Below are 26,768 nucleotides of genomic sequence, written 5' to 3'. Positions count from 1 at the left end.
CTTATTAAAGGTAGTATGAAAAGAAAAAAAAAAAAACTTAACATTGTGTTGTCAGACGAGGCCTCATGCCGTATGACTATGCACTCACATGCAGGTTTTTTTGTCTTTTTGTTGTGGATCTGCATTCTGCAACAGATCTGCAACATCATTCGTAATTTCCGTACGACATTTATCTGCAAATTATCCAATAGGGCTTGATAAACTTCTACTGGTTTTGTCGAAAATGGTGTCTGTGAATATTGACACCATTGATGAGTTGCTTCCAGAAATCGAATCGTGCATAAAGCAAGCGGACTTCATAGGTACGACGCCACAGTTGTCAGAGTCCCAGGCATTCATAAATCACAGCCGATCGGCGATCGGGATGGCTGACGTCTCGTTATGAAAGCTGTAACTGCTGATGTTTTCTTCCATGCGCTGTAGCCCTTGACACAGAATTTTCCGGGCTGAATATCGGATCAGGCTCACGCGAATCCCGCTTCGATCAGGCCCATCATCGATACAGCCGCTTCCGACAAAATGTCCGAGAAGCCTCACTTCTGCAGTTCGGTATGTGTTATGTTGTTTACGCTGGTTGTTACTGGTTGTAACTTGTCATTTCGCCGATTGCTGCACTTTCTTACAGGATTGGCTTGTTTCACTCGTCTTCCGAAGGCTGTCCCTGATCATGGAGATAATTTGGATCAACAGAGGTTGGTGTCATACCGGTGAACATCGCACGAAAACGCGCTAACAAATTGAGTGTGGAGTACTTGTAATTAAGCGCATTTTACTTTCGCAAGACGTTTTTTACAGGACCTACAAAGTGACATGTTTCAACATCGTCCTGGCACCAGCTGACACTGGGCTTAAAGATTTTCGCACAAAGAACTTCGTTAGTGAATGGAGCGCAATGCGGTTCCTGAAAAATCATGGCTTCGATTTGAATGAGGTGCGCATATTTTAACCAATGCAGAAACTGACCTGAAAGATATTATCGTATTTTGTTTACAAAAAAATACTCATGTCAGTATTTTACCCACTTCATTTAAATGATTACGGTGGACAACAAATGGCAATTTTAATTCCTTTCTATTTCGCATACATTACAATTAGATTGGCGGGCGACACTAGTGTTACTGGCTAATAAACAGAATTTTTGCACTTACGAGTTATGTCGCATCAGTATCGCTTTTGTACCGCGATTTGTAAACCCAATCCTGCAGAAAAATTGAGTGCCATTTGAAACTGAAGCAGTTGAATCAAACGCGATCCCTGATAAAGGTCAGCGGGTTGTTTCACAGGTTATTGAACGTGGAGTGCCGAATCTGTCCATTGCGGAACTGGAGCATTTGGCTGTCAAATTGCGCCGCGGTATTTGCGCCTTGAAGGATGCCGAATTGTAAATTTTTGTTTTTGTTACGTAAACGAGATCCATGTGGAATGTGTATGCGTTTTTGTAACTAGTTCGTCGGAAGCCCTGCGGATGGCGGAAACCGATGCTCAATCGGTGGAAAGTATCATCGACTCCGCGAATGGCTCTTTTGAACCCCAGCAGTTAAGAGGATTAAGAAGTACGATGAGATTGATAGCTTGACCATTTTCAGTTATGCATTGCAAGATCTTTGTTTGAGTTTTCTGAGCGGCGGTAACATTGCAGGTCCTCCCATTGCATTGCACTGTGTGCTTCGCGAGATGTTTCCGCGGATTTGGACAACACCATTGTCATGGAATTCGGTAGAAACTATAGTTTTCTTTTGATAATGGCGTGTAAATACAGACATTGTTTCTTATTTTTCAGATGCAGTTCCAGTTTGTTAATGCAAACCAGAGGGCTGCATTCGAGAATAATGATCGCTCTGTTGAAGAATGGTAAGCATTGTATGAGTTCGAGACTAGAAAACGCTTGGAATACAAGTTCACTAAGGTAATTGATATGTTTTGAAATAGGTTTTTGAAACAATCTAGTTTAGGCGGAAAAATCTTCGCACAAATTATTCAAGAGAAGAAGGCAAGTCTGTAACGGTGTCGGTACGATTTATTTTGGTAAAACGGATATTTGACGGCTGATGCTGCTTTATTAGATTTTAGTGGGTTTTCAATTGCTTCAAGATCTGATGTTTCTTGTTGACACGTTTTACGGTCCTATACCTGAAGATTATGCGGATTTCAAAGCGATTATTCGAGAAGTCTTCCCCAACCTTTATGACGGAAAGGTCATCACGCAAGCCGTGTCGCGGATGGAAGTATGTCAGATTTTTTAAAATTTTATTTAATTACTTGCCGGGATTATTTGGTGTCCCATGTCCGCATGTCTGTTAACATTACAGAACATTAATGGATTCGGGCACTTTGATGCGCCTTCACTGGAAGAGCTTTTCAGTACAATGAAATCGGCAAAGTAAGCGTTTGTGGCTCATTAGCCATGTTTTTTGCTCGATTAACGCAGTGGTTGTTGGCGCCAGGACAACTGGTGTTTTTCAGTATGGGCCGAAATTCGAACAGGACGATCGTCACGACCACTACGGTAAATTTTCATTCTGTTGGAATGGAATTTGAAATACCATTGGAAGAATGCATAGGCAGATTCTTCGTAGATACGGAAAACAAGGCTCACGAGGCGGCTTATGACGCGTATATGGCGGGTGTTGGTAGGTGAACATTTCACCGGCAACAAAACGACATCTTTTTGCAGTGATTTTTTATTTTGTTGTAGTATTTCTAAACACAATATTTGTATTGAATGCCAGTAAAGTGGCCGAAATACGAAATCGCACTCTGCAAGCTGCTGCCCGTACGCTTCCTGCTTCTGGACGGCAGCGAGAGGCTACCTTGCACACACTTCCACCTCTACTGCTGCTACGTACGGAAATGGACTTCGCAGCGCTTGATGAATACCGAGGGCTTCTTTATCTCCACATTGCTGCCGACAAAACTATGGTTGGTCAATCTACCGTACTAATGGTCAGTTGCGTTCAAGCGAAAATTAGTTTTGATTTTAGAATGTTTTTGGAGAAGACGAACAAGCGGTTCGCAGCAAGGTGAACATAATATACTAGTATTGGATTCACTATTGACTTTGTATGTATATGGCTTTTTTGTGCTTAAAGGCGTGGGTGAGACTCGTGTCTGGTAATGAGATGGTTCCTGTCTGCAAATCACAGGTATCTAACGCATAGTTTTGAACGTTTTTGTGGCGGTAACTTTAAGGTTGCAACGATCCTCTCGAAGCAACACTTCGGTATAAAGTATCGTTCTTCCATATATTTTATCTTATCGATGGAAGACTATACGAAAACAGAGACAGTACGGAAGATATCGGTGCTTATATTTCATTTCATTCGTTTTCTTGTATAACACTTCGATCGTAAAGGAATTCTATACTATTCTCAAATGCTTCGAACAAAACGGTTCGGTACAGACTGTAGATGCCGTGTTGACCTTTAGGTACTGGCTGTTTTCCTACAAGCATGCGTCTATGAGCACCATATCGTAAGCCAAGAGGAGATTATCATAGCCTGCCCAAGCCAAGAAAGGTGTTTGGTTGTAGTCGGTTCCTCATAGTGATACTATTGAAAATATTTAAATTTCAGGGCTACGAAAGTGGCAGAATATGCGAACAACTTTTTGGGAGTGAAAGCGTCGGTATTTGATTCGTGCACAATGCGGAAACTCGATGAACACCGCGTTATTAAGTCAAAGAGAAGTTATTCGAAAATGATTTTCTGGTTCGTTTATAGAATTATAATACGTATTTCGAAACCTTTATAAACTCAAAAGTTGCTCATGCATGGTTTAGGGCGAGCTTGTGTGTGTTGGTGGGTGTCGGCTTCCGAAAGTTATCCGGACGGATATGGTAAAGGGAAACTATGACCCTGATGGATTCTTGACTCTGCCATGTGTGACTTTGGTTTTATGGGGACCGTATTATTGCTTTTACTTGCTTTAAATTCCACTCGATGAATGCTGGAATATAGGTCTTACGTACCTTTATAAGCATTTGGTGGAAGAAAAAGCCCCTTCCTGTGTGGTTTCAATGTGATAGCTCCAATCCAGATATTTTGTGTGTGTTAAATAGTGTGCGATCCGTAATGCTTTTGTTTAGGGATAATTTTTAACGAGCAAAAATAAAATGACGAGCTACTTTTCATTCACAAAAATAGCTCTTCTTTGAGTGAAACTGGTTTGTTTGATGAAGAGCACCATGTATAAAAACATTGTGGGATTTGGATGCTTTTATGTGTACCTGAGGTCTTATCGAAAGCGCATTAATGCTGCAACAGCAGGCAGGAAAATATCACATATTAACACAAGCAGCCGTCGTTTTTGGAGCTACTGTACACATTACACTTGAGCAGTGTATCTGTACCATGAAACTGCTGTCTCCAAAAAAATTGCAGGTTGTGCATGAATGAAAGGCCTCGAAATACACAATAGTTTAGATTGTAGACTTTCGTGGATAACACAGAAAATGCGTTTTCCGTTTAGAAGTATCACTTACAGTGTTGTCAGTTACTTACGCGCTTCTTGTTAAGGTAAGTGCAATAATTGTTGGAATCTGGTGTAGAAGTGATGCTGATAGCTACCTAAATTTGTTACGATGCTGCAAAGTCAGCTGAACCGTGTTGGATCACAATCCTTGTGTTTTAAGAGCGTACATGTAATGTGCTTATGGCGCTGCGAAACTGCAGGTTGAAACAATGCTGACATGTTCCGCTCCGCAAGCCGTATATAAAGCGGAAACGTTCAACAAGAGAACATCAACTCCAAGTTCCACCATCGAACTTGTTCATTACTGCAGCTCGGAAAATCACACGTTTTCGAAGATGAATCCAGTGTACTGCGCGCTCGCCTTCATTGTCTTCTTTGCCGGTAAGCTACCAGATATTTCGGCTAGATATTAAACACCAGCATATATTTCAAACTATGTTAAATTATTTACCAGATTCTAAGTTTTGTATTGAAAATTACAGGAATTCTGATCGATCAAGGATATGCCGGTGGGTATTACAACAGCTACTCAAGCTACCGGCGACCTTACTCAGCATATTCAAGTTACGACAGTTACTATCCGCAACGATACGGTTCCTACGGCCGATATGGCGGTTCCTATTCGGGAAGCTACGAACGATACAATTCAAATGGATACGGAAGACGCTATCAGCGGGACGTGGAAGCCCAGGTGGAAGAGAAAAGTGGTGACAGCAAGCTGAGAAAAGGTTACAGCCGGTATAGTTCGGGAGGACGCTACTACCAATCTGGATACGGATCGCGTTATTCGAGTCGTTATGGCTAACAAACAAGAATGCTTGAACCTTTAAACAAACTCAAATTTTAACGTTTTATACAGCAAAATTTTTGTATTTCTTTGTTGCGTCAGTCGCAAGACGGGAACGATTCCAAAAACAGTGTTTTCTATATACGATTTTTACGAATTTTTAAAAAGTTGTAGTCATCAGAAGATGGGAAATTAAATGTCAAAAACACTCTCAGCCGACTAAGGTGTAATTGTTGTAAAGCGATTTTTATTGGGCTTTTTGTGCAGTTAAGTGGCAAAAATGTATAGAAGTAAGTGTCTTAATTAAGTTGCAGTCCTATATCCAAACGCTATGCCATCGTATGCACACACTGGCGACATCGTTACCATTAAATTATTAATATAATTCTAATTGTGCCTTATATGCAGTACAGTAAATTCGGAGAACGTTTTTCATGAACTGAGTCAGGCCCCCTTTTTGCATTTAATGGTCTAACTATGTATTAGGTACGTCTAATTTATTGCGGTAATTCGCAAACTGCGATTTCAGCAGAAAAATCGAGAAGGTTCTGACTTCTGACCGCAGTTATTACTTGAGAACAAAATTTACGCCAATTAACATTGACAAGCGAGTGCCAAGACACGTGGTGATGTACATATGTTGCACGAGGGTGACATGTTTTTCGAGTGTGTCAACCAAAAATAAGTCTACACTGATTTCTTGCACGAGAGTTATTTGAGAAATTGAGATAATAGTAAAAGTTTAAAGTATGAACGCTCACACAAGCCAATTACCTAGGAGATGCCTCATTAGAAGCGGTTAAGTTAATATTCGTCTTTTGGTCTCTAAACCGCTTATTTTGCTGATAAAACCATAAAGTAAAAAAATGTTTAGCGATATCAGAAGCATTTTGACCATATTGTTTGCAGCATTCTTGGCAAGTAAGTTGACAGGAAAACGGCGTAACTGACTTCTCTATGTGACCTTTCCCGCTTTCAGATTACAAGATAGAAGCGCAGACATATTATTTATGCAACGGAATTTATTATACATACGCTTATCCAGGATGTGCATATAATTATTACAACAATTTTTACAACAATTATGCATATTCTTCCTTGACGTATCCTTATACCGGAACATATTACCTTTGCAACGGCGTATATTACACTTATCCTTATCCAGGTTGGTCTTTCTTGACCTTTGCAAAGCAGAACAGATTACGCTAAAGATATTAATTTTGTTAACCGACGTAATTTGGCGCAGGTTGCACGTATAACAATGTGTTTTCGAACGTGAACACCAACACAGTTGTGAATCCGGTTATCGCAACGCCGGTTATCGCAACCCCAACTGTTAACACTGCCTTCAACACTGCATCTCTCCCTGGTCGTTCCTGCTTTACCGGCTGGAGTGTCGCAAATTGCCCCAATAGGTAATTTAACTCTGCAGTTCATACATAACTACGAATATTCACTCGATCAGTATGTCTGCTAAACGAAAGCAAATAAGCAATGAACCATTTCGAAAAAAGGATTTGCTTTGATTACAGGATCCACGGCACCCCAAGTGCCGGGTCAGCTGGGACCTATACTGGGCAAGCGACGCCGGCGCTGAGCGTCATGTACCATCAGCAACATTTGTCCAGGACATTAAATGACTTCTAGTGCTGCTTTATGCTACTGCTCAATCTAAAGATATAGGGGCACTCTGTATATCTGCAGTGCATGTTCTTAACGTGCGATAAAACTACTTATATACCATAATCGGGATGCTGCAGTTACAGGAAGAACCGTCATACTTTACAGCACTGATTACATTTCGCAGTAATCAGCATTCAGCAGTGACGTTTTCGAGAACTTCAGCGTCAGCAAATACGATGCAATTTCAACTTTACGGATTATAATTTTGTCCTTTGTATTCGATGCTGGTGCGTCTGTTGCTATTTGAAGCGACGAAGCAAGTCTAATAATAATGTACAAGTACAAGGCGGCATGGTTTTGAGATGTTGCATTATGTTAAAAAGTTCAGTTCAAGCAAATTTATATCGGGTATGGCTTTTGCATAAGCCAACGTAATCATGATTTAATGAGGTGAACAAAAACATCAAAGCTTGCTAACACATGTCTGAGTCCTGTTGACGCTCACCAAGGAAAGGACTATACTCGTACATATGTATATGTTTTCAAAATTATTAGAGTACTTTCTTCAACACTTACCATTCTTAAAGCTGTACTATTAACGCATTCACTCCTTAATTATTATGTACTACGGAAGTTTGTTTATCTGAAACAGCAGGAAACAGTTTAAATGTTGCCCCTCTTAGGCATGAACAATACTATCGGTGGTTTTATAAGCCGTCTGGAAATTTTATTTCTTATAAGTAAGTGTCTTCTGATTAACACGGTCAGCTTACATGTAACACACTGTAGCAATCCATAATTACAAAGTATATGAATACTATATATGAATACTGTACCCTGCATTTCGGCCCCTCTCCTTCCCGACCAATCATCCCAGCTTCTAATCACCCCGTTTTGTTTGATTTGAAGAGTAACAAAAGCCTCTCGATATTGCGGGTGATCTCCAGCTACTGACCTTCTGCAACTTGACTTTATGAAATCCATAAGCTTAATTTTTATTGTTCTTTGATAAGCATCTGACAAGTACTTGCCAGGCTTCGCTGATCACAGAAAAACGCCCATCCCCTAAATCCCAGTTGCTCTAGAAGATTCTGACCTAACCATAACCTTTTCCTATTGATTCCGGGAAAAAAACTCGAGTTTGCTCGCCAGCATGTGCAAATGCAGCCGTGATCCTGGCAAAGAAATACATAACAGTGCAGATAAATCATGCAGTTAATGGATCAAATTTTTTTAATGACTCCATGCAACAGTTTATCAAACCAAAATGTTTCCGCGCGTGCTGAAAAAATGGCAACACACAGTACATATAAAGATTCCAAGTACTTATTAATTTTAATTTACCAATAGTTGTAAGCCATTATTCCTCCGTGTTTGGCTCGTTATGTACAAACGAAATAATTTTCTTTTATTTGTGTAGTATTAGGTACATGTGCAAATATTCAGGGCGTATGGGGCAGCAGTTATTTTACTGCAACGGACGATTGTACGCTTTCCCGTTTGGCGGTTGCACATATGGATTCAACACCTTTCCAGTCGCAAGCCCTGTCGTTGCAAGCAATACTTTGTACTTATGCAACGGAGCATATTATACCTACCCTTTTGGCGGTAAAATTTACTTTCCATTTTAAATTTACTCATAGGAATTATAATAAAAACAACTAATGAAATTGCGCATTTTGTTATGACGATCTCCACAGTGTACGTAACTACACTCAACTTTTAGGTTGCACGTATAACACAGTGCAAAGCAATATTATTGCTGGCGCGCCCGTATCCGTCTTGCCCTTTAGCCCGATTGTTGCAAATCCAGGTATGTACAGTGAACAATTGCTGGCTGCGTATAAAATACAGTCAACTTCGTAATCCAGTTTTATGGTGTGTTTTAAGGAGTTTAAGAATGCCATAAAACGCAATTGCAAAAATTTGGGCTCTTTTAGAACAGCAAAAATAGTGTGTTGTTATTCTCGTTACAGCGGCGCAGACCGGAACGCCACAAATCGCACCGATTGGTAAACCTATTTTATAAAAGCAAAAATTAAAGCCATGGCGTATGTGCATCATGCGAAAAATCTCCATGCCGTTTTTTCGCTGTAGGATCCACTAGTGTAACCCCCGGACAAATAGGTAAACTTTCGTAACATTCACCATGTGCACGGTACCCCGAATTCGCCATACATATATGAAGGCCGGGCCCTTCTAACGTAAGTGACAACTGTGATGATGATTAGGTCCCCTGCCTGCTGGAAGTGGAACCAATCCGTCAAATCCCACTAACCCTACCAACCCTTCCGGCCCAATCAACAATCTTCCCATCGGTACCCATAATAATTCGAAAATGGCTAGTGTTTCTTTGCTACGCTTTTGTAGTTTGCCACTGATTTTGCTACCACAGTTACTGTGTCATTTTGAAACTATTGCTTTACTTTTTTACCGGTTGCACTGCGAAACGTACGTAGTCAGCAAAATTTAATGCACTCGTAGGTAGAGCATTATTTTAATCTTTATGCATGTTAAAAGTAAGTACAAATATCCGCAGATACCGTTATCCGGCCTGGTAGCAGAGAAGTGGTGGATTTACTTCCAAAGATACCGGTTTTACCAAATGGAATATCCCAGATCGCACCACTAGGTACAGTTCTCTGATAAATAAAACTGAAAGCTCTTGGAAAAGCAAGTCAAAAAATAAGATTTTACTTAAATAATTTATACAGTATAAGTTCTGCAGTTTTTAAGATCTGTACGCACGCACTATCGTATAAATATAATCGCACTGGAAAATATTGTTAATAAATTCCGTGTGAACCATATATGGTGGGCGATGGGACATACACTATTTCATTTTTTATGGTAACTGCATATCAGGAAATTTAACCAAAAATAACAGGTTTTTTTTAATTAGGATCAACGGCAGTTACAAACGGGCAAGTTGGACCTTTATGAAGACCCGGTTGCAAATGAAATATCCCTTTCTGATCTGATGTTGCCCTGAGCATGGCGGATTTTTGCCGGAATGTTCAGAATACCGTAACGAGCTATTATCGCGCTGCTGAATATCACAATTTTTTAACTGTGGTTACTTCTAGCAGCTTTCGTATGTTTTTCTTTCGATACCCTGTTCGTAAATGTACAGCAAGATAATATATAGAGTAGGTAACCGAAATCGGACTTTCCTTCATCGTCTTTCAACGTTAACGTCAAGATGCAATGTTCCCACACTAATTTAATGTTTTTTTACAAATCTGACTTTAAGAGCAAGCGAGAGTATATTCAGTGAATCACAAATTTCACAACATGACAACACCGGTACAAACATTTCAACAATGGAATATTGTATTAATAAAGTACTAACAAATACTACTCTGTAGGAAATCTAGTGACCGATCACAAAATAGTGTCAGCCAATCAAAAAACTTGTACTACGTTCATGAGCAGCTCCCAGAAAAAAAGTGGGAGCTGTCAAATAAAATGTTACATTCCGCGCATCCATAGTTTGCTGACGTAAGATCAGATTGGTCCCAAGATCGTATAAATGCACAGACTGGACCCGAATAAAAACAGGCTGTCCTTTATTGAGATTCCGAAATCGCCGGGAAACAGTTACCATTAAATCCGCCCGGAGAGAAGATCGTTGCAGGCGTTTCATACATCGACTGCGCTGGCCAGTGGTCAGCGGACAGAGTAACAACATGGTCGCCATTCAGGAGTGGTCGGCCCGCCGGCTTCGCCATCGACGACCATGACGACATCGCACCGTGACCGGATGCCGTCCCGTTGGTTGCTTTGGGCTGCATCATGGACTGCAAATGATGAGGAAATGACTGCTCACGTTCCGGGAAAGTGTAGTGAGCATAATTGGCCGAGTTGGTAGAGAAATCCAGCGGACTGGGTGACTGAATGGGCGAAGGATGGGTGGACCACTGCGTCAACGGCTTGGATGTGGACTGCGCAGCACTCATGTCCGGATACGGCAAATGCAGATGAGAATTAAATGGACTAGACGTGCGGAGACTTTTTAAACCGTTGCGCAAACCGTCACATATGGTCGCCGAATTCTTGCGACTGGAGCTGGGAGAAGGGCGTGAGTAGTCGGCCGGGGAATCGGCTCCGGAGAAAGTGGCCGACAGCGTACGTGGAACGAGTGACTGTGAGCGGCGATGGCCGACGGATTTGGAATGAGCCGGTTTTAGATTGAACGCCTCGGCGTGCTCAGCGGCTACGAGATCGGCCGTACTAACGCTGGTTGTTTTAGGGCGTCTGCCCACTTTGGATGCTAAAAAATTGAGCAAAATGTTTTAGCGGCGCCGCAGACTTGCAAGCCCATGTACGATGGTTGGGCATCACCGATGTACAGATACGTCTCGTTAATGTACGTGTTTACCGCTTCGGGACATTCCCATTCGAATGCACTTTTTCAACCGGCAAAACTGGCAGGAATTGCGAGCGAATCTTGTAATTTCGCATTCTTCGTTGTTGGTGCATTTTTGACTCATCCCTTTCACCATGCAACGGCGAAAAAATCCCTGAAATGGAAGCGTTAAGAGATCGTAGGCATGCCGAAGACATTTAAAGGTCAGTCATTCGTTTCCAAAACGTAAATAGCGTAAAAAGCGTAAGAGCATAAACATACACAAAACAGAAGAGCGTAAACATACATAATGCACTGTTCTGCATTCAGAGGAAATTAACAACGGGTGCCGCACGACACTTTAATTATACACACCGTACGGTGTATGTTGTAAGTGTTCACAGTTTTATTTTAAAAATCGTAATGATTCATCTTGATGTTGATGTGAGTTCGACTACACACATCAGAACCCGAAACGCAAAATCTATAGATGTTTTAACAAAAGAAAAGCTAAAATAACCGGTTTGCGGCTGAATATTAAAGTATCTGCCTGCTGACAATTATTCCAACCAGTCATTGAAAAAATGATTAATGTTTTTACTCGACAGCACGATAGTTAGCCATACTACGAGCCAATAAACCGTTAAATGTTTGCCAAGGATTACAGTGCATGTATTGTACAGCTCGGATCAGGGCACACACACAGAACGTGTTGTCACGATAGATCTCCGAAGTGAAGTTCTCACTTACCTTGCATCCTTCGCAACTGTAAAAGAAAAAAGCAAATTACCACCGGAAACAGTACATCATTTAACAATATGTAAACTGCTTACGAATGCAGCTACAGGATACAATTTAATTGATAAAAGAACTCTAGAAACACTAGCGGCGCCGCAAGGGAAGCGACAGCGATAGAAGAAAAATTTTGTAAATGCCATAACTTGTAAAGAAAGGTCTTTGCGTATGTATGTTCATGTACAGATATGTGTAAACTACGCAGAGAGTATAATTATTTTATACAAGTTCTGCAAGCAACGGTATGTGTTACCGTAGAAAAATAGATACCTCGAGGTATTGCAATGAGATGCGATTGCAACAATAAGATAAAGAGAAAATTACACCAGTTGCGTGTACCTGTTGACGCCATAGTGAATACCGCTAGACTCGTCTCCGCATACTACACATCGCGGTCGATCTGATGGCGGCGGTGTTCCATGTAGTGTTTTATAAAAACCAGCTCTTTCCATTGAGAAAACCATTCAGCACAGGTAGCTGTAATCCGACTAAAATGAACAACAGCGCTCTGACTTTTTGAGCTACTTTTTCTAAAGTGCTAAACTTTTTCTCCATAATATTATTGACATTGGAGTTGTGAGGATGTGAGTTCTTTCCGATAGCTACAGATTACAAGATAATATTTTCACGAGTTTACCTCATGGGCGGAGTAGAACTGGGAATGGCCTGGACATCAGCGCGAAAAGCTCAGTTGTGTTGCATCCATTCGTTGATTTTGCGGTTGGGGTTCTATGGTTCTCCTGGCGCCACTGTGTCTAGGCGTTGATGAAAAAACGAGTCGGCTAAACAAAAGACGAGTCTGAACTTGACTGCCATAGACAATGCGTTAGCCACAACTACGGCAACGTCGTAAGTACTCACTGAACGGAGTTGGTAGGTGTATAATAAAAAGTGAAGAACTAGGCTAACTGAAAAGCGAAGAGTAATCCTATCCCTTCCGGCGAATTGTGACCCAGACAAGAACCGTGATTCAAGGTGAAAGGCGCTCTTGTATCGAAACCATATCTTGTTTTCATCGTGTATTATTAATATGACATTACACTTTCTAATCTAGCTTTCTGCAGTATACACTCAACCTTGCTTTTGCAACATTAAAAGCATATGTCGGGATACTAATAGTGCTTATTGTATAAAGCAGCGACCGTGTTTAGTTGTGTCTGACTGTATACAATTAGAAAATATCGGGTGCCTACAGTAGTGCGCATACGTACGCATCATCAATTAAAAACAATAATAATAGTGCTTATGCTGCGAGATCTTTCGATAATATGGAAATTTGGATGTACTTGTACATCAATTTTGTAACGGGCAGGGTTGTTTCGCGAGTAACTCAACCATAACTTTTCCTGCCGCAGACTTCATCATGGAACCAACAATAACGCGGCCATTGTAATCGGTTATAACTATAGGGAAGAATTAACCGTGGTAATTTAATTGTAGTTTGCTTCTCGCCATATATTGAATAGCTCACATTTATGTACATCATAATTCAAAATCTGAAGCTCTGAAGAACCAAGTAACAAACACATCACACAATGTTAGCGTTTGCAACAAATCATTTGCATAAAGGAATTTTAAAAATCGGATTTTGAAAAAGGTACAAAAATTAAACCAAACCAAAAGACGTATTGTTCCCATATGTTACACGGTCGTAACATGGTTGGTCAAATGGCAAACACCGTTATTAGCATTAGCAGCGCGGGCAGTATTGTGCCAACTTTTATTTCCGACAGGTTCGCTGGTACCAACATTATGATCGAATCCATCCCCCTTTTTAGCAAACTTTCGCAGCTGCTTTTGTTCGCTAAGTAGAACAATCTTGGGTTTCATGGGCACAGCCAGCTGGAATCGAAAGACTTCGTTTTCGCGGCGCCGTTTAGTGTCGGCACTTTCGAGATGCCGGCGTCGATCATCTTTAGGCCAGTACCGTCCAAGTTTCAGTTCGCTTTTCGCGTCGTCGTCCGTGGTCACTCCACAGCGTTCTTTGTTAATCCTCTGAGCTCGTTCGTGTAAAAGTTTATTGCGCACCTGTAAGAATATCGACTTTAATGTAAGATCGGTTTTAAAACGGCTGCAAAGGACAGCATCATCTAATCCGTACTATTATGAATATGTTATCACGTGCAGATCAGGTGCTAATTAAAATGTTCAAGTTCGTAATCAAGGTAAAATGAATATATATAGTTCACGGAAATATTTCACCGTTGTACAGTCAACTGCAGTAAATTACAAGTGCAATAAGTGATCATAGTGGTGTCTGGAAACAGAAAATTTTTTTCTTAATCAGTCGTACCGGTCGTCTGCTGGCTGATGATTTCACTCCAGATGACCTTTGCAGAGAAGGGCAGTTGGCGCTTGGTAGTATTTGCTCGTAAATATGCTGTTTTTGTGGGCATAGTTCTTCATCCTCCCGCACCGTTCTAAGTTGCGAATGGTTAAGCCAGCTGAAGGAATTCCGTCCTACTGGAACTTGCTGAGCTGGAGCCAAAACTGGAGCGGCTTGAGTTTTTGGGGTAAAAGAGCTGAGTTTCCCTGATCCAAGATTGTTTGCACCAAATACGGTATTTAGATCATTGTTATCGTGCGTTTTGCCTCTTAAACCAGATGTGAGCATGCTGTTCTCTTGTTTGGGTATACTGGAACTCAATGAAAACGCACAAAATTCGGGCGAGGTCAATCTGGTCACTCCCGGCCGAACGGGAATATAAGTCTGGTTTTTCTCTTCCTCTGAAGGTTTACGCGAGCGTTTCTTTCGCCGCGGCACCAAGGCTTTAGCAGTATCCACATTCTGTGGGGAGAGCGACGTTGTTCGCGGCAGACGGGGCGGTTTCGGAGGCGGAGTAGGGGGGTCTTTAGCTTCTGCGGTATTTTTTGGGCTTTTGCCGGCATTAATCTGTGCCATTTCGATTCGTTTGGTTATGGCCAGCAATTCATTCTCAATATTCGTCAGAGATATCTGGCTTTGAAACTGGCGCTGGGGAAATGACAAATTAGCGTCGGTTTGTATGCCGGTTTCCTTGACATTAATCTCCATAATATTATCACCATCGTCACAGCATCCACCGGAACTGGTTGTATTGTATTTGGAACTGCGCGGTGACATCAAGTCATTCTCAGAACTATCATCATTCTTACAACTTTCCGCTAAACCGCTGTCCTTTTCATGAATGGTTAAGCTCCCATCAAGAATATCCTGGAATCACAGTAAGATTAATTATTGCGAATGACACCATCATATTCTACAGGAAATCTACGACACATTCCCGTGGTTTTTTGCTGTACATAGAATTTTCGAATTGTTGTACTGGATCGCGCCCAAAACTAATATGGTGTAATATGTGTAAATTATCATAAACTAAACTGATCCCTTATTTCAGTTTGAATAATGTGCATAAATGCACGCGCAGGAATTAATACGATATTACAAAACAGATAATATTGCACATGTAAAACGTACTCAGAAGAACTGAATTTGGTCTCAATTAAAATGCCACAAGTAGTTTTGCCATTGCATAAAATTAATATACCTAGACCGATTGTAACTTATAATTTCTTATAGAAGACACCTACCGTGTCCACGCTTCCGTCGGCGTTTTCGTGCAATTCATCGGAAAGGGACATTCTCAGCTCTTCCACACTATCGCCATCATCTTGCTCATCATCGATGGGGCGAGTAATTAGAATAATGTACTGTCGTACAGATGGATCAGCAAACATCCGCATTGCATGATCGGCATCGCTGATGCTCTGATTATTAATCTGCAGAATGCGGTCACCCTCGCAAAGCAGTCCGTCCTTGATGATCTGTTCATCCCTTATCTGTACATTTACAGAACGTCCAAGATTATCGGCATGACCTCAGACTCGGTTGTGTGCGTATGTGTGTACATACAATTCAACTCTTGTGCACACTCACCTGATCAACAATCACGAAACCAGCCTGATAGCGGCTACCTTCTGTGTTGATATTTCGACACATCACATCCAAATTGGTCTGACCAGACGACTTCCTTATCGTTACCTGAAAAATGAACACATTCACATGCCTGATCGCCATACGTAATAACGTGCACTTCATTACCATGCCCGTTATGAATGTGTGCCATCAGAAGAGCAATATGGACTGCTTTATTCACCTTGAGTTCTTATCAGTGCTATTCTGATGGAAATTTAAAATAAACCAGGTGTTGACATGTCGCATAAACGCATTTTACGACTACCGCAAACACCATAAAAACACCCTTTTCGTAGTTCTAAATTCTGCGCCTGTCACTTGCTTTGTTTTCTTAGCGCCATTAATTTTCAAGCATGCGGATTTAACGCGCTTTATATCATGGAATAAAAAAGGCACAGTATTGGATTTTCAAAAACAAGCACATAAATAATGAAGGCACTTTGCTCCGGTGCTCGGCACGAATGTGAATGATCAGTTTATGTAGTCTTTAAAAAAGGCTAAAGTAAAAAGATGTCTTAAAGATTACGTCTTAAAGATATTTCCGATCAGTATTTTGAAACAAACACAGCGTTTTGCCTTTAATTTTACATACTAGTACCTCTATCCAGAAGCGATCGAAAAAAAGCCATACGTTTGAACGATACGTTTGTTTCTGCATCCTACATGATTTCGTCTTTAACGATATTTAGAAGAATAGAATTTTATGTGCACGTCAAATTGCAAAGTGTACGTTTCACATGTTTTCGGGCTCGCTTTGGTTTGTGCGGTAAGAGATTTTGTTAAATGCTGTTTTGTTCAATTTTTTTGGCGCGTTTACGCAATAAACACACCATGTTTTGTATCAACATTCAGACTATTTCGGAAAAAGTGCTTTGTACTCACTACAGCAGGAGTGCGTCAAACGTGCCGAAGTCAAATTAAATGAGTATGCACATGCGCTATCATCACCATCGAAAGATGGCATATATTGTATTTAACGGTTGCAATATGCTCCAGATAAGAGCGAGCCAGAGGGGTCAAGCGCGTATTGCTTGTTGTCATTCTTCGATGTTTCCTGCTCTCCCTGAAGCTGTCAGAAATGGAAACCACTTGGCCGATTACAGATTACCCGGACACTTGGGCTACGCACACCATCCATTATGGTGGTATGCTGCCATTTTCTCCACTATAATACTCAGGAAATGATTGTGTGTCCCAGGTACAGAACTGCTGCTTTAACCGGAAATTATTTTAAACTCCCCGGGATCTGTACACTCATTGACCAGATGACACAATTTCTCACCAATTTGTCTACACCAACGCATAATGCATCACACATCGTGCTACTCTAAATATGTACGCTGCTTTCAGTGCAAACCTTTTGGACAAACAATGGAATTTGAGTCATAACCTAATAAAAACTGCGTTTCGTGGACTCCCTTGATCGGTATTTGTGTTTATCTATATTTCGACTGTCTCGTATTATGCCTGTGTGAGGACTGCGGCAGGCGGCTCATCATCGGCCAGATGTATCTCAGAGATGCATGTAGCACCAAACAGATATTACAATATCTATATATATGATAAGTGCCACTAGTTTTAATATAATACAAACATAAATATTGCAGACATAATACAGTATAATTATTATTTTCCCGCCTTTGAAAACCTGTACACTGATACGTAATTATTATAAAGACTGTGCAAAGACAGTCCCAAATGCACCGACATCTATCTGTTACTGTAATTATGTTCTGATAAATTTGTTAGATTTTAGCATCAGTATAGATCGCCCACCTTTACGATATATAAAAGAAGACAGTCTCTTTTTGTTAGGTGGTTCGAGGGAGGCTGTTGCTGATAAGTTAAGTTAATCAAACTGAGCCTACGGACTATCATGCACACTGTGCATCACAATTATTATCCTGCCATTTGCCATTTCTTTGACGATACCGCCGTCATACACAATGCGGTAAAGAGACCCGTTCCCATGTAATAATTATATACCCCATATAGATGCATGCATGCATAATTCTTATAACACTGTATTCTGTATCAGTCTGCAATATTATGTGCAGCTGTCTGCAGCTCCTATACGAAGTATCCTAACGAACTAAAAAAAAACTTATTAGTGTTCTTTTTCAAAATAATAATGACATTCTTTACTCAGGACTTACACTTCAAACAAAATTATATACGGTATTTAAAAGAACACAAAATCTGCCTGGAAACTATGGTCTTATTGCTCAGCACAAGCTTCCCGTGCAATCTCGATGCCGGTCGAGGAGTGGCCTCGCAAAAAAATAAGCACACAACTCACATTTAATTATCTTTGGCAAATCTAATAATATGGTCAAATCTAGTTTTGCCAAACATATGGTAACATCCAAAAAGATTTACATCTTCGCTATACTGGTTCGAAATATAAAGTAAACAACCGCCGATGTTATTGTTCTGTACGATTTCAGTTGTCAGATCGGCATCGTTTATTGTCCGGTATAATTACTTAACTACTTGATGCACCCAGCATATTTTCTAATTTTACCCTGCCGTCCAGCAAAAGGTGACGAAGCGATTAGCGGCACAGATAATTCACAGCGGCCAAAACTTAATACTCAAGTAAAAGCGAATTAGAGAAAGTGGTAGCAGCTGTTGCTTCTTCACATTGGGATTTGTGATCCATTACGCATGTAAGCGCACATAACACGATGGCGGCACAGGCGTGTGCCGACAGCGTGGAATATTATACGGCAGCCCGCTTAATCCTATTGACGGATTGTGACGGGTGTTTATGCCGCGGCGCAATATAAGCAAATTGGTACAGTAATTACAAAGTACCTTAAATTCCACTTCATCAGCCAGTCCATCATCGTCGTCTTCCAAATCCTCTTTCGGCTGCAAATCCAGACTGCCGATAGCCGACGCCGACTGTGGATTCGTCGTAACACCAGTCTCCACAACAGCCGCTCCGGCATCAATATTATATCCACATCTGTATAACCGGCGACAAAACACAGAAAACTTCAGCAAAACGATTCTTTGGGGAGGTATAAATTCTGCTGTGATTATTACTGACCTGGGACAGATGCAGGATCGGCTGCTGGTTGTTTGTACAGCTAATGACTTATCGGCTTCCCCGGGTGCCGGGTGTGATGCTCCGACAGAGTCCTTTATGACCGGTTTGGCTACTTCACTGACGGATGATGGATTTGTTGAGCGTTTTCTTCTGAGTACTTGAATGGAGATTGGTTCCACGGCTTGTAAAAACGCTTGGGCCACATCTTCATGACTCGCCTGGGAGACGTCTTTTCCATTGACCTAGACAATAAATTATTAAGCTTAACACTACATACACGCAGACATAATTACGACGTGTGGTTATTGTGCAAAATACACGCACAGGATCTCTGCACAGCGCTTATTGCTCTACCAATAACTCGTAAGCAGCGTCAACGGCGCGTGTTACAGCTGTCCAGTGCAGCACTCACGTTAACGTATATAACCGTTTTCCCGTTCGACGGGGCATTGAGATGAGTCGTAATTTTGTATTGATCTGGCCGTCGTAATTAGGCCTAATATTTCCACAGTAACCGGATGAGTCCCATTTTCATCTGGGCTCAGAAATTTGTTATTCCGTCAAAAGCGGAGAGGGAAGAGGACCCAATAGAGACGCGCTATCATTAATCTCGCATTTACGAGTGCTCAAGCAGAGCTTTGCATTTATTAGGGTCATCGATAATGAAAGGATCGGGATAAGGAGGGGGAAAATCTTTGTTTAAAATATTATTATGTCGGCTGCAGGCCAGTGTTACGCCCATTGCATATGAGAGATTTCGCTTCCCATTCCTGACAGATTTGTTCAGATTGCGATCGGGGAAAATATATAACCTAGCTGCGGAGCGCACATGCAGTCCCGGATTGTTGGCTGACGCATCTGTTTATGAGGAAATTACTCATCCTAGTCATTGACAAGACCATAAAAATATACATAATTACAGCTGTTTCTACAAACACGAAAGCGACCGCCTACTACGCTATGCGTGCTTGCGTGATAAAATTGCAATGCACGCTTCCTTTCCTTTAATTGCAGCAGTTTTATTGTCTTCCAGCGCATCGTGTTTACATATAAAACTATAATTATAGTTTTATTATTGAAATATTAGGTGATACTTTAAATAAACCACGAACGAAATGGAATCTCTTAAATTCTAACGTAATGCTCAATAATTAACTAAATTTTATTTGACCAGGCTTTAGGAATGTTTTGCGTTGTCCCTCAGGTTTTTGGTATTTCCACACAGCAATTCGCTAATGTTAAATAAAACTAAATAAGAACTGTCTGATTCTTGATGTCACATTTTTGATGGTTATTCGAAATCGGATACCATAATTAATGAAAATTACGCCTTTTATGATGACGTGCAGCGTGCAGCGAGGCAGACTTCAACCAAGTAGGCGATGGTTCATCTACGGAGCTGTATATAAATTGGATGTGGTGGTCCGGAAGTTGATATGTTGATACCCAACTCAGCTTTCTAAGCGTGTTTTTATTCATTCTCGGCTAAAACCACATGTGGTCTAGGCTGTCATGATCACCGGTTGCATGTCGCTACGAGAGCCACACACGGAATTATGGAAAATAAGTTAACCAGCAGGAGAAAGAACTTGTTTAGAATTGCAAAATGGTTTTGAAACTTCAACATTCAGCGCTCCTGCATCCAAGCAAAACGATTATAAAAGAGCGATTGTTGCAGTAGGTTATCAAACCTTAAACTCTCTATTTGATCGCTGTAAATAGAGCACAATATTAATCTCACCGAAGACGAAATAAGATGGCTGGATTCTGAATGAATATTGGACAGGGGCTAGTTAGACAACTTGTTGGCTGAATAACCTTTACCTCACCATTTTAGAACATTTCATTTGTCAGAATCTGATAGGTACTTTTGCTTACGGGCTTTGCAAACCGGTTGACCATGTTAAGTACTATATTGCAGTCTGTGCCACCAATAAACAGAGTAAATATTTCTGTTAACAGTAGCTTTAATATCATAAAATGAGATAAAGACAACACCGAATCGCACTGAACCTTGCTGAATAAAAGCGCTGTCTTCGAACGCTGGAAATTTCAGTTTCCCTTGCTTTTAACTTTAACCAGAAATAGTTATTTAATGCTGATAACAAGTTAATTCGAATCTTTTACTGGTTTGATTTTATGATAAATTTTGTTTTCAAAAGTTTTGCTCGTTTTTGTAGAAAGCATTTACATATGCAGTCTCAGGCTACAGTGCGGTTTGACATCCGGACCACGATTGCGGCGGAAGTTAAAAATGGTCAATAATTCCCGAGCCGTAACAGTTCTGCACTATTAATCAGCCGCATACGTTCCGGAATACGTTTAATTTATGCCATTTTACACCGAAAAATAAATTTTATATTTTATCTGCTGTATTGGTAGGTTTGCATTGCACGTAATTATTCAAGTGGTTACCTGCAGTAACGAATTTTGAGAACCGAATAACTGCAGGTGTGTGCGCAATGCACTTGCATTCGCACAGCGTTTGTGGGTATTCCGCTTATCGGATCATAGTCATAGCTAATGCCATCCGAATCCAGCAAAATGTACACACCAGGCTCCATCTATGTATCTTTACTTTTTCATCGAATAAATAAAAGCTAATGTTGTCCTTGTTATTTCATTGCTTCAGAAAACTGGACTGAATATTTGTCCAAGTTGTTATAGCTCTTCCAGGTTGCATTTAGGTTTTTCGGTCAGCGCTCTGTTGAATTTACCGCATTAATCTAGTAATCCTTTACTTTCACCGAATAAACATAAAATCGATTTTTTTCTTCCTGCCGATTATTAAGCAGGTGCCGCTCTATTTTGTCTCAAGCCGGCTACAGTGTAATTCAACTCTAGTAAATCAGTAGCGACTGCTACAGTAGTTACACGATAGCAATGAATGCCAAAGATGGGCTACTTACCTTAAGAATGACGAAATCCATGGTTTGGTACGTTTGTCTCAGCCGGTTGATTTGTTAAGTCGTAATTTTACTCAAACATAATCCAGTAGAAACGAACAGTATCCCAAAAACACGGACATTTCCAATCAGCGTGCATCTGATTGAGTCGCTAATTAATCAAAACACTTGTATATGGAAAGAAATGGTCCAGTGACAGTAAATCAGAGTATATGGGATTCTTTGCACAACTGACTGGGTTTACTATAATGCTCTGCTGCATGTAAATGAGAAATGGCTCAAAAAGAAGTAAGTAGCAAACGGAACGCTGATTTATCCAAAACCGGCATTTCATCGGTAAAAACACGAATCACACAGAGGATTCATATAGTATTCCTTCCATACTTCTAGTGTATGGTTACGTTCGTCTAAGGGGAGGGGTTAGATTTGCCGCTTTATAGGTGGATTAAGCATTAACAGAAGTGCTAGTGGTTTGCGCCTTATCTGAAAAGGACCAAAAGCTGCATCAAATCTTTGATAATCAGGGCGTAGCCAAAATTTCGACTGATGCCGATATCATTTAATTGTACCACAGAGCTATACATGTACCAAGCATGTACGTATAAAATATAGATACTCTTATACACTTTGTAGCAAAGGATACATATGCATGAACTGCGGAACAGTATGACTGGATCATGGATGAGCGTCCGGTCAATAGTAACAAGGGCAAATGGTAAATTTTGGCATATAAATACTCGTATTGTAGTGCGTTAGCCTTGCACCATTATTTTGCATTGATGTATGGATAAAATACATACTATAACAAACAGGACATTTAACTTTAAAAAGGAGTTCTACCCAAAGCTCTGCCACGTCGTATGCAGTGCAAACTCATGTCAGTTGTACCACTTATGGTATTTCACTTACATAAAAAGCCAAAAAAAATTAATAGTACAATCCTTAGAAAACTTTTATTGAAAACCGTGCCGTAAAATGTGGTTGAAGAAAAAATTATACTTGTTAAACTTGTTGCATTACTTTGTATAGCGCTTATACGGTATGGGTTTGCAATTTGAAAAGTTCTAAAAACGTAAGCTCTATGACAATAGAAATGTAAGCAGTAAGAAATACATAACGTAATATGCATAATGATAAAAAATATCTAAGAGATCAAAACGAAGGATAAGGTTCATAATGTTTGATACTTCTCCCCAGTCCCCGTATGTTATGCTTACGATTAATAGCTGCAAAGTGCAAACTAACATTGTAAGTACCGTATCCTCACATAGAAGGCTTACTGGTAGGACATTGTGGAATAAACTAAACTGAGACAAATTTAACTTTTGTTTTGACATATCCCCGATATTAATTTGAAATCATTAATAAACTAAAGGATACAACGGCAAAGTATTTTAGCTGGTACCTTGATGAAACAGCGCCAGCATGTGCCGCTAATCGTTTACCTACGGTAAACGCTTCTTATTGTGATTTGTGAGGTCTACTTGCAGAATCCACAATAAAATGAAGGAATAATGGCTAATATCCGCGCAGCGAGTACTATACACAATTTGTACAAATGTCGGCAACTCAGTTTGTTCTCACACGCGCATTTTTCGCTACAACTGCTTTAAAGTACAATTTAGTAATGGTTGTGGGAACCGCAGAGGTCTGATAATGAGCTTTAATTTTACATTGTAGAAAGCATTGTTCACCCTGCGCTAAGAATTTTCTCAGATAAACTACTTGATCACGATGTCTGCTACAAAATGCTGAAACTTGAATCTGTGTTATCCATGCCGTGTCTGCGCATGTTCCTGTCGTGTGTGACCGTAATTTCTTCCTATCGTCGTAAGATGTGCTTATTAAGAGGTTAGAGATCGTATTACACACCCCGGTCAAATTAACAAACCGGCGCCGATTACACGAAAAGTGTCCCTGCTCTTGTGCAATGCCAGTGCCGACATACAAATACAATTTCTGTAAAACAGTTGGAATCTGCTTCGTCGTCTAGTGCGGTTCATGCCGGGAAGAGGAATTCTAATGGTATTTTTGGGTCATTACCCAGTGGATTTTTACTCCATTAAATTAAGATGATTTGCAAAGATCGCATTTCTTTCCCTAGTTCCGACAACCAACAGTCGTTGTCGATTAAAGTCGGTTTGTAATCGCTTATCGGCACTTTACAGGGTTTACACAAAAAGAATGAAAACATACGGAGATTTTTCTGCAGTGCTTACTACGACTACAATCACTACATGCAAAACATTGCAACTACGAAGTATAGCACACAATACACAATCATTATACATTTCATAGGAGAGCGATAACCCAAATTGGAATATTATGTGAAATAGTGTGTACAGTTAAACTTAAACGTATCTTGTAGTAGTGCAAAATTGTTGTAGTATTGAATATTAATGCAAAAACAGAAAGATCCCAGCTGCTCCAAACCTGAGCAGGTGATAACGCGAGTTACGACTATTATTATTCTTGACCACTCGAACCTTGCCTTTGCCCTTCTAACTGGAACGTATTTATGCAGCCGGCAAATTTTTCCGATTCGTTTTGCTAGATCAATACTGTTCCTGTTAACCGAACAAAAGGTGTTGTCTTAGTTTTAATTCATTACTCCTTGAGTGTATCCTTACGACAAAAAGGAATAAGACCCTAAATGACGATCATGACACCTTTTTGTGTACAAAGAATCAATCAGTGCACTATTATTATAATTATCATCCTCGATTCACTGAAATCAGCTGCCGATTCCCGTTTTATGCTGCCGCTTGAAGACTCCTGATTTCTACGAGTATAATTGTCTGGCTCAAGATTTAAAATCGATTAAGGGGTATGTGTTAAACACATTACTGTGTTCAGTGTTCGGAAGTTAGGCGCAACGATCACGAGATTCACGACAAAAAGCCGCAACGTTTATAGAGCTTATAATTTTTTATTTTAGAATTTTATCGGAATTACATACGTAGTTACAAGGTCGCTTGCCACGACGCTTAAAAACAGTCAAAAAACTTTTGCATGTGTGGGTACAAACAATTTAAGAATAAAATACGGTTTTGTGGTTGCGGCTTTGGTGGAGCGCACGGTTTTGATGGCCGTAGCTGACCATGAGCAGAACACACAATCTGGAAAAGGTCTCGGACGCGAACCATATATCCATCCCGATATAAACTCTATAAATTATAAGCCTGCAACGTACCTTCCTCATTATTATACGGTGATTTTTAGGTTTATTCTTTCCTAATGAATTAACTTTTCAAGTTAAGAACAGATAAATATTCGTGTTAAAGAAAAAAAATGCTATTATAATATTATTAGACTATAAATACTGTAACTGTACGTACTTGCAACTTCTGTTACAATCATATCTCGCCTGCTTATTAGATCGTAAACGTGCCAGACTAACACACGACATGCCCAAGATGGTTCAATTTACGGACGGGCAAACGAAAGTATTGTATAAACCTTCAAGCTATAAAGTACTTATATTTTCAACTGATGCCTGCGAAAGGTGATCTTGAAGTGACCATGGCGTTCTACCGGAACGGATACACTGCGTGAACAAGCTTAATATTCAAAGTGGAAATCGGATATCCAAGTCAACATTTCTACGCACAATAGCATTAAAATATATATTTATATCAGAAGTAGAATGCGCCTACATAGCTCCAAGAACAAAATTAATATTATCTCCGCTAATATAAATTTTGTCGTGATCACACTCCAAGCAGCTATTTATTTCCGTTGGTACCAGAGATGTTTGAAAAGGTTTTCCCTAATTCTATAAAAGTTTTAATTCTGTTCCATAATAAAATTTTATGTATCATGTATGCGCAAAATTCTGCTGTTAGCATTATTTGCCGGTCATTTTGGATACTCCTATGATTAATCATTTGAACCCTCGGTGCACTTTAATTAGAAAGCATTTCTGTTTTGCGCGTCGACGCGGATGCTGTGCTCCGGTAACGTGTAGCCGGTTTCCCTGCATGATCCGCACGGCGACCAACAGCCATGGGCCACTATTAGCCCCCTGAGAAGTTCATCAATTCAAATCTAGGTTTGCAATCTGTTTTATTACAATCGGGTCTTATCCGTGTATCCATTTGGGAAGATCTTTTACTCGGCTGGCCAGCTCACAGACTCACAGTATTCTGACACGAGATGGCTGATGAGTCAGCCAGCTGCACGGAATGATTCTGCAATGGAGACAGTGGGAATCGACGGGTTAATTTAATGGGATCGGATGCTTGGGTTGCTTGATGTGTGTAGTATTGTTAGAGTGTGCAACGGGTGTTGACAAGTAAACACCAAGCGAAAGCGACACGATATATGCGTTGTCAATTTGATATATGAGGTGTACCTAGATTGGCTGATATTGCAATTATGAGAAATAAAGTTCACAGCACCGTAATTAACCATGGAGAAAACTGCTGTACCAGCCAAGCGCTTAATTAATATGTGTCGATAAAGGTTACTGATAGCGGTTGACCCAACGTGTGGCACAGTGCAGTTTTATCAATCCCTACACCATTTTCAACAATGGGAATTTTTCTCGTTTTCACTGAATGCTTGCGAAAGGTTAACACAGCGCTAACACGACAATGAGTTGTAGTCGCCATTGTCTTTGTACATTTTCATTGATGACCAGTCCATTGTGGGCATGAAAGATGCCGCCGAGCGGGACAAATGCGAATTAATAAGTTAAGAAGATTCAAATGAAAGCGATTCATTTATGCCCTTTAAAAGGATGCCGGCTCGCAGCAATTCTCAGCTCATTGCATTAGCGAGGGCGCTCGGATTAGCCAAGCGGAGTAAATCTGCTGCTTTAGACGTCT

At 40.4% G+C, this 26,768-nt stretch overlaps 6 protein-coding genes across 8 annotated transcripts; 4 read left to right on the top strand and 2 right to left on the bottom strand.

The window, feature by feature from the left end:
* The first annotated feature begins 143 nt into the window (after positions 1-143).
* Positions 144-4,114, top strand: LOC129599518 (poly(A)-specific ribonuclease PNLDC1-like). The gene is made up of 19 exons (XM_055497784.1): positions 144-302; positions 424-549; positions 626-692; positions 796-931; positions 1,284-1,381; positions 1,447-1,553; positions 1,640-1,716; positions 1,781-1,851; positions 1,930-1,990; positions 2,064-2,225; positions 2,310-2,380; positions 2,445-2,506; positions 2,577-2,630; positions 2,696-2,919; positions 2,982-3,020; positions 3,090-3,143; positions 3,427-3,515; positions 3,573-3,707; positions 3,779-4,114. The coding sequence occupies exons 1-19, from the start codon at positions 224-226 to the stop codon at positions 3,837-3,839; spliced, it is 1,773 nt and encodes a 590-aa protein (XP_055353759.1). The 5' UTR covers positions 144-223; the 3' UTR covers positions 3,840-4,114.
* A 271-nt stretch (positions 4,115-4,385) lies between these two features.
* On the top strand, positions 4,386-5,486 carry LOC129599530 (peroxisomal membrane protein PEX13-like). Its single transcript, XM_055497796.1, has 3 exons — positions 4,386-4,514; positions 4,671-4,851; positions 4,953-5,486. The coding sequence occupies exons 2-3, from the start codon at positions 4,680-4,682 to the stop codon at positions 5,273-5,275; spliced, it is 495 nt and encodes a 164-aa protein (XP_055353771.1). The 5' UTR covers positions 4,386-4,514; positions 4,671-4,679; the 3' UTR covers positions 5,276-5,486.
* A 51-nt stretch (positions 5,487-5,537) lies between these two features.
* On the top strand, positions 5,538-6,929 carry LOC129599523 (uncharacterized). Its single transcript, XM_055497788.1, has 5 exons — positions 5,538-5,547; positions 6,167-6,178; positions 6,237-6,422; positions 6,504-6,672; positions 6,790-6,929. Exons 1-5 carry the CDS (start codon positions 5,538-5,540, stop codon positions 6,902-6,904), a joined length of 492 nt encoding a protein of 163 aa, XP_055353763.1. The 3' UTR covers positions 6,905-6,929.
* Positions 6,930-7,424: 495 nt separating this feature from the next.
* On the top strand, positions 7,425-10,219 carry LOC129599513 (uncharacterized). The gene is made up of 8 exons (XM_055497779.1): positions 7,425-7,620; positions 8,301-8,488; positions 8,607-8,693; positions 8,857-8,892; positions 8,978-9,007; positions 9,112-9,198; positions 9,420-9,512; positions 9,783-10,219. The coding sequence occupies exons 2-8, from the start codon at positions 8,311-8,313 to the stop codon at positions 9,821-9,823; spliced, it is 552 nt and encodes a 183-aa protein (XP_055353754.1). The 5' UTR covers positions 7,425-7,620; positions 8,301-8,310; the 3' UTR covers positions 9,824-10,219.
* Positions 10,095-12,951, bottom strand: LOC129599511 (orphan steroid hormone receptor 2-like). 3 transcript variants are annotated; one of them, XM_055497777.1, is made up of 6 exons: positions 12,885-12,951; positions 12,661-12,805; positions 12,363-12,511; positions 11,979-11,994; positions 11,262-11,403; positions 10,095-11,153 (listed from the first exon to the last, which is right to left on the bottom strand). In XM_055497777.1, exons 3-6 carry the CDS (start codon positions 12,485-12,487, stop codon positions 10,450-10,452), a joined length of 987 nt encoding a protein of 328 aa, XP_055353752.1. In that variant the 5' UTR covers positions 12,488-12,511; positions 12,661-12,805; positions 12,885-12,951; the 3' UTR covers positions 10,095-10,449. The 3 variants fall into 3 exon arrangements, with proteins under 3 accessions (XP_055353752.1, XP_055353751.1, XP_055353753.1); XM_055497776.1 differs by lacking the exon at positions 12,885-12,951 and having other exon boundaries at positions 12,661-12,870; XM_055497778.1 differs by lacking the exon at positions 12,885-12,951 and having other exon boundaries at positions 12,363-12,500; positions 12,661-12,870.
* A 501-nt stretch (positions 12,952-13,452) lies between these two features.
* LOC129599504 (PDZ domain-containing RING finger protein 4-like) lies at positions 13,453-22,334 on the bottom strand. Its single transcript, XM_055497760.1, has 7 exons — positions 21,943-22,334; positions 19,034-19,275; positions 18,796-18,949; positions 15,940-16,044; positions 15,594-15,842; positions 14,317-15,216; positions 13,453-14,051 (listed from the first exon to the last, which is right to left on the bottom strand). The coding sequence occupies exons 1-7, from the start codon at positions 21,961-21,963 to the stop codon at positions 13,665-13,667; spliced, it is 2,058 nt and encodes a 685-aa protein (XP_055353735.1). The 5' UTR covers positions 21,964-22,334; the 3' UTR covers positions 13,453-13,664.
* Positions 22,335-26,768: the final 4,434 nt, after the last annotated feature.

This window comes from Paramacrobiotus metropolitanus, unplaced genomic scaffold (assembly GCF_019649055.1).
Source record: "Paramacrobiotus metropolitanus isolate TYO unplaced genomic scaffold, Prichtersi_v1.0 Parri_scaffold0000147, whole genome shotgun sequence".
Taxonomy (NCBI): Eukaryota; Metazoa; Tardigrada; class Eutardigrada; order Parachela; family Macrobiotidae; genus Paramacrobiotus; species Paramacrobiotus metropolitanus.
This window is presented reverse-complemented; position numbering and strand designations above follow the sequence as displayed.